The sequence below is a fragment of the Acanthopagrus latus genome, chromosome 17, assembly GCF_904848185.1.
Source record: "Acanthopagrus latus isolate v.2019 chromosome 17, fAcaLat1.1, whole genome shotgun sequence".
Taxonomy (NCBI): Eukaryota; Metazoa; Chordata; class Actinopteri; order Spariformes; family Sparidae; genus Acanthopagrus; species Acanthopagrus latus.
This window is the reverse complement of record NC_051055.1, coordinates 15200622-15208144: the sequence shown is the minus strand read 5'-3', so window position 1 is coordinate 15208144 and position 7523 is coordinate 15200622. Positions and strand designations below refer to the sequence as shown.

Here is a 7523-nt window from a genome sequence, read left to right as displayed (position 1 = left end):
TACAAGGAAAGATATTTGGCCATGTCCAGTTATTCAAATCATTCCAACTTTTGTCCATGTGTCAACAAAAAAAAAAAAAAAAAAAAAAAAATTGTAGCTCTAAAGTCACTGCTTCAGGGAAATTATATCTTTGAGTGTACGGGGGAGTCCACAGTAGGCTTTTCAGTAGACACATGTTCCTCAGCTGTTTTCTATGTTTTTATTTCAACTCCTGAGCACAACTACATTTTACTGATCATAAGAGGGCTGCAGTTCAGCAAGCACAAGGCCACAAAATGTTTCCATGGGTGTTGTGCATATCCTTCCATTGTCCACTGCTATCTTTTATCTGAAACTCTATTTTATTCCTTTCCGGAATATTGCCTCCAGGTCTACCGGAATAGGATAAAAAAACGACTGCATTCTGTGTCAACACAGTTTAGATGGAATTACTTGTGTCTCTCCCATTTCCTGAAATTTGCTTCCTCAGTTACATTTTGTTTGTGAGCGGCTGCAGTGGCAACAGATGTTTTTGAAGGGGTAGAGGAACCTTTTATTCCCCATCAGTAAGCTTTTTCCTGGTGATATGTTGCAAACACACACACACACACACACACACACACACACACCACACAGTGTGAGTTAAAAGTAAAAAAGCAGTGCAGCAAAACAGTTTTTTTTTTTTCACAAATTTTGACATCTAAAGTTTGTCAAATCTCCAACACTTACTCTTTATGTTTTCATACACAAGTATAAACCAGTATAAACCAACACACACTTTCTATGATGGTTAACTGCTGTCAAACACCATATACTATCTCCCTTTTAGAATATGAACTTTCTACCCACACACTTAAACACAGCACTTAAGCAACCACTAAACACAGAATGTGCACAAGGCGACTTTTTGGCATTTTCATTCAAAATTAATCATCGGAAAAGGTTCTTTTACAGCAAACTCCCGCTGACACAGAACGCATGATGGCAACTCAGCTGATAACACCAAGATAGCAAGACTCTACAATTCATACTCAATGTTAACTTGCAAAAAATACTTTCCAGAAAAAAAAAGAGGGCTACTGTTCCATTTGGCCATATTTCTTCATCAACGTCACAGGCAATAAAAAGAAAAACCCACTGATATCAAGTCCATCCGTTACATGAGTGATGATCCAGTTTCTACAAAGCCATTGGTGTTGCAGCTCCTCTTCTTCTCCCTCTCACTGTGCTAGCTTTGGCTGGATTTCAGTGGTCTAGCTTTGAGAACTAGAGACCCTGCTGACACCCCCATAGCTTTCACACATGTGTTTTCAGTTTGGTACTGAGTAGTTCCATGTGAACTGGTAGTGTCGACTCCTTTTGAAAAGATGCACAACTGAGAGCCGAAAGACATTTTCTAGTGAAGTGTTTGCTCCCAGAGAGTATGTAAATAACTGAGGAGAACTGTATTATTGTAAGAAAGACGCCACATAGTTTATGTTAAAGTTTAAGAAAAGTGTTTAAGAAATGGACAGATTTGTTTCCTGAAAAGTCATTTTCTTTTTCCAGAAAATTGTGTTTTGTTTTTTTTTCTAACATGTACTCCTGTCTTGTTTTTATGAAATGCAGTTCGGGGGGGAAAGTGCTTATTCGCTTTCAGGCCAAGAGAAATATGCAGCTTGACCTAGGATGCCTCAAACAGTGAATTGCCATATGCAGCCAAAAAGGAATAGTTGCAGACACAATTCAGGGCTGAAAATACCACCAGCTTTTGTGTCTTTGAGAAAGAGAAATGTTACCACTTCATGTTTATGGGTATACATGAATTCATGATGTCAAGCATAAAAAGCATGAATTCATTCATGCAGTACTTCATGAAGAAATCAGAAATGTACACGTGTACACATGTACATTCATTACTTTATTATGACAGTTAATGTACACTAACCATGAAATATTCTCAAAAGATAACATAATTTATATTTCTATCCACATGTAGCATTCTCCTTAAAAGTTATAAAATTCAAACAACAAAAAATGATCCGTAAAATTCTGTTCTGTTTATATAATCAAGGATTTTTCAGTAGATTGAAGCAGAGATGCCACTTTATGGATGTAAATGCTGTAATTACTTTTGTCGTGCAAAAACCATGTCAGACACATATTAAAGAATTTTCTGTGTGCCTGAATACATGCATGGAGGAGATTTTTATAATGTTTTGTGAACCATTGTTGTTACAGTTAGTAACAAAACAGGATAAGGGGATTACTGCCAGCTGAATGAAAGATTGAGATTAAATTTCCTGTTGGTAAAAAAAAGGGGGGGAGGGGGTTTCCTTAGGAATTTTCTGCCGTCCACTTTTATACATTTACATAATTCATCATAACCACAGTTGCCCTCTTGGTTAAAGCATTAAATATAAGACTCTCTCTCATCCATGAAAAACAGACTATATTGGTTGTGTTGGTAGACCGCAGATCTTATTCTTTCAGCCTCAGTTCAGTTTAACTTGCCCAGGTTTTTCCCAAGATGTCTGAGCTTTTTGTCTGCAGCTGTTCTGGGCGGTGACTTCATCTTTGTGGTAAATTACAGCTGAAATTTTCAACATACGTATGCTTTCTCAAGAAAAAAAAAATCTCTGCCTGAACCTCAGACCTCAAAATGACCTACAATGCACTGTGAAACAACTGCTGAAGAAAGTCCCAGTGGATTTCTAATGCACATTTTTCAATGCAAGCAATTAAGATAAACCGCAACCATTTCTTTGGCTGTATGTCACTGGGGTATGTCTCTATTTGACTACCACTATTGATTACTCACCTGTGGCCTCAACAATTCCTTCCAAGATGACAATTATCTCAAACTGCCGTCTGAGCTGCTCCAGGCCCAGCTCCCAGAGTGGACTGTTGCAGTCAGTATTGTGTTGAATGACTTGTGGCTCCACTAAGAAGAGTCGATCTGACCCAGTTTCATAACCAAGATCAATCTCGGTCTGCTCAAGTGGAAGGAACTCACCCTCAGCTGTTTGGCGGGACTTGATTAATTTCGCGTGGACCTTGGCGTCCACCATGTGACTTTCTCTCAGGTCCCCCAGACGGAACATCAAGCACAGTTGGTCATCACGGTTGGCAATAACGCAAGTGCGACTGAAGAGAAGAGCCTCAGCCCGCTTCTTAGGTCGGGATATTTTGACAAACATGCAACCCACCATGAGTGCATCGATCATGGAGCCAACAATACATTGCATCATTACCAGCAGCACACCCTCATGGCAGACAGGAGATACAGTCCATGACCCATAACCAATGGTGCGCTGTGTCTCTACCGAGAAGAGCAGAGCTGAGATGAGGCCATCTACACCTACATAGCAGGGCCTTTGGTCTACATGTTCGCCTGCAGTGGTCCCTTGTGATGGATCTTGTCCTAGGTCACCTCTGAGGGAAGCATTCAAGAAGTAGAGTCCAGCAAACAGGAACCACGTGGTGATGTAGCACATCATGAAAACAAATAGAAACCAGCGGTACTGGAGGTCCACAAAAGAGGTAAAGATATCAGACAGGAAGCAGCCCCTCTCAGAAATGTTACACAGATTGACACGACACTTCCCATCCTTGGAGACATACCGAAGTTGCCCTCGGGTTTCTGGAGTAATGGTGGGGGTTTGGTTGCACTCGCTCTCGAGGAGTTTACTCCGAGCCTTAGCCAGCCTCTCCATCTCTCTAGCAGGGCTGGACATGCTGCTGTGTGCAGGTGAGAGTGGGGTGTTGTGCATAGGGCTGTTGTTAATGGCACCAAGGGGGCTGGTGCTGCCCATGTTGGGCACGCTGAGCGCATGGCGGGGGTAGTGAGAAACATTGTTGGTCTCTCTCAGTGAGCAGTGGTGCAAAAAGGCTTGCTCTCTGTCTGTTTGACCAAGGGTGGAAGGTGGAGGCAAGCACATGTGGCCCCGATAAGTAATGTCTGTTGTACTCTTATGACGTTTCTTGGCTGTTGCAAGCCGGGAAAAACTCCCTGGCATGATGTCCGGAGGAGTAAAGGTTGGGTCATTGTCTGCCTGGAAAAGGAAATGATGACAAGGGTGTTATTCTAACTTTCAGGGCACAGCTTTGCTGAGTCTGTGTGTATTCTAAAGTTCAGTGACAGTGTTCAGTGTTATCATTAAAAGTTTTTCAAGGTCAGGTATTAACTTTTGCATGTCACTTTCTGTCAAGAGTTGTTTTTCAGTTTCAGTTTCCACTTCGTAGACCTCATTTGCTTAGCAGGCTGCGCAAACACATTTGGCAGAGAGAAAAAGGGCGTACAACGTTCAACTAAAAATACTACAAAACAGTTCTGCAAAAGAAGAAATATGCTCGCTTTACATTTATTACGAAGCTCTTAGACTGAATGTCCTCTCCCGAAGGTGTGGAATGGACAACCATGATAGATTTTGGTTGACAGGGCATGGACGTTCGCCGCCCCCTCGTCCCATCCTGGGTGGTCCGTGGAGGCGCCGTGGCTCCTATGCTCACTGTTGTTCCGCAGGATCCAGGGGATCCTCTGGTCTCAAAGTTGTAGTCTCTTCTCGCACCAGGATACATTACAGGAACGCAAACGTAATAGACCCTAGCAGCAGAGCGTGGGGATGATCATTCAGGTTCAAAAGTTCTTTCATTGATTTAAGACCTAAGGAGATTAAAGAAGACTGTAACACAGGATATATTACACCCGGCAGGACGAGTACATCATTTATTAAGGAAAACTCAAGCTTGTTGGAAGTACTTTGAATCCTTTGCCACAAATAACCAGAAAGGGAATGCCATGGCCACAGACAAGAGTTACAGCTCTGAGAACATTTTTTTTTTTTTTAAAAATAGTTCACACAGGTTGCAAAAGCTGGTTCTATGAGAAAAGAAGAACACCCACATTAAATCTGACTGACCTGAGGGCGGTGCCAATGCATACCAGAGACGAGACACTAAATGCTTCCCTTTAGAGCTATGGTCTAGTGGCCTGTATACTTTTAAAGCTACATTAGAATGGCCAGCACAACAGGAGAAAGCTTAGGGAGAGATCCGCTCCAGCTGGAGCTTAGCCCCCACATCCTGCTGCCTCAGCGGTACTCCAACTGTATCCTTCAGAGTTGAGAACACACAGCTGCTCTGCACATGAAGAACATCTACACAGGTCAGGCTGCTAAGGTGATGTATACCTACTAACCCTAAAAACATAATTTGCTATTGAACCCAGTTGAACACATAACATGTCACAAAAGGAACTCAATCGAGACTATTCATTACAACTTGTGTCCACACAAGACTAACAGCCCACATCTATGTTGGTGACACTCTGCACTGAGGCTGTACATGTTTATACCATGCTCACTATCTTACTTTAGCACTTTAGCATGCTAACATGCTAACGTTTTTTCACGGCAGTGAATAGTTTGTAATGATGTCATTGTGTCATTAATAACAACAACTTGCAGCATGGTTGTGTTCTCTGCGCCTGCAGTTTATTTTTTGTGCGAGTTCATATCCTGTGAGTTATCAGTGACTGTGGGAAGAAATGTTGTGAGAGATTCCAGAGAAAGGTTCTGCTGAGTCTCACTTCCAGATTACTGGTCTTTGATGACAAGGTTATGAGACTAAATAAGCGACTATCTACCTACAGCACTGCTCACCCCCACCTCCAAGAAGCACCAGTCCTTAAGTATCTAAGTGATCATTAGGGACACCACTTTCATCTCCATCGTTGTTTGCTTCAGACAGTTAGTGCAGTTTGCAGTTTGCAGTTTGCAGTTAGCGCAAATATGATAAAATCAAATGTAATATGAAATGTAATAAATTTGCAGACTTTCCTAACTTTTTGTGACTGGGTTGGTCATTTGTTGATGTTATGTCTAAGAACAGATAATGATGATCTCTTCCTCTTTTTTTCTTTTCTTTTACTGTTCCCTGACAATAGCTTAGTTTAAACTGTTGTTACAGAGACAGACATAAGGCGCCGAAATTGTGAGATGACTCAGAACGGGAAGAGGGAAATATTTGACTGCGTGGTTCATTATTACAACAGGTTAAGAAATGTAACAATAGGACCTAGTGGTTGGTCACAATCTGACAAGTCTGCTGCACTCATGGTCAGTATGTAGGGATCATGGCAAAAACCTTTGAATTTTGCTTATTTTTTTCCTTTTGTTATTCTTTCTTGTTGTTGTTCTGTCTTGTGTAAGCTATAGCATGAACCATGTAACAGACAGTGGGAGACACTGTCTATCAGCTTTGACTGTGTGAGCACCAAGTATCTGTGTTGTAACCACAGAGTCCACCTCCCACCCAGCTGTGATGTTGCATGTTGGCCCCTTGAGTGCAGCGGCTCTGTCCGAGGTGTAATGGTCGAGCCAGTTCTCTGTAAAGATACGGGCACAACAGTCTTTGGTTCCATGTTTGTTTTGCCGGTCCGTTGTGTATATCTCATTTTCCTTGGAACAGACCTTTAACCGAGCTGGATTAGCATGACTCTGGGCCTGACTGTCTTCCTACACGGGGCAGTCGGGCAGGTTGGGCTGGATTGTTGAAAGACAACACAGGCTGTTATGTTATGTTAGGTGCACCGATGCAACAGAAGTCAGAATGAAATAGACTTGATGAGCTAAAATAGATATTAACAGTATCAACATGAGGTGCATGTAAATATAAACAAACAAACAAACAAACAAACAAACAAACGTAGCATCATTTGGTAGGGTTACCAACAGCTCATGCATCTTCATGCGCTGCCTTGGTGTGAACTGTTCCTTTAACAAGTCCCTGTGTAATTGATGTGGTATTCAAGACATGCAGGTAAAACATAATCAAATGTTATCATTATTATTAGGGCCCGAGCAGGGAACCCCTGCGAGGACCCTATTGTATTTCAAGGGATTCTTTATTTTATTTATTTTTTTATTTTATTTTTTTTATTTTTTTTATTTTTTTTTCTTCGGACGAAATGATTGCATTTTTGACTACCTGAACATACCCCAAAACTCACCAAACTTGGAATATAAGTCCCACCCGGCGAAAAATTTTATAATCTATTTTCGTCCTGAATTTCCACCACTAGGTGGCGCTGTTATTAAGCACAGCGCGTTTTGGCTACTAACTCCCATATACTTTGTCGCACATTCAAAAACCTTATATCCACGCGTTCAGTGAAGTGGGCTGAGTCTCGTGGTATAGGCCACGCCCATTTCCGCCTACCGTTTTTTTCGCTACGTCGCAAAATGTCGAAAACCTACTTTTTCGAACTCGTCCCAGGCGGTTTCACCGATTTGCACGAAACTTGGCACACAGCATCTGTGGACCCTTCTGACAAAAAGTTATTAAAAGAATTTTGATAGGCCAAACAATACTCACGTTATTAAATAACAACTTCCTGTGGATTTCCTGCCAAACAGGAAGTGTTGGATATCTCCACAACGGTGTGTCCAAATGACATGAAACTTAAGTTTATACTTCTACCTGACTAAATGAGCATGTGTCCAAAAGTCTAGGTGATGACCACAAGGTGGCGCTCTTTAAATTCAAATAGTTTATATCTCCAC

General features: G+C 41.6%; 1 protein-coding gene across 2 annotated transcripts; it reads right to left on the bottom strand.

The window, feature by feature from the left end:
* Positions 1-431: 431 nt before the first annotated feature.
* Positions 432-7502, bottom strand: LOC119005823 (G protein-activated inward rectifier potassium channel 3). 2 transcript variants are annotated; one of them, XM_037073832.1, is made up of 4 exons: positions 7336-7502; positions 4321-4624; positions 2780-4013; positions 432-557 (listed from the first exon to the last, which is right to left on the bottom strand). In XM_037073832.1, the coding sequence occupies exons 2-4, from the start codon at positions 4537-4539 to the stop codon at positions 466-468; spliced, it is 1545 nt and encodes a 514-aa protein (XP_036929727.1). In that variant the 5' UTR covers positions 4540-4624; positions 7336-7502; the 3' UTR covers positions 432-465. The 2 variants fall into 2 exon arrangements, with proteins under 2 accessions (XP_036929727.1, XP_036929728.1); XM_037073833.1 differs by lacking the exon at positions 432-557 and having other exon boundaries at positions 2534-4013.
* Positions 7503-7523: the final 21 nt, after the last annotated feature.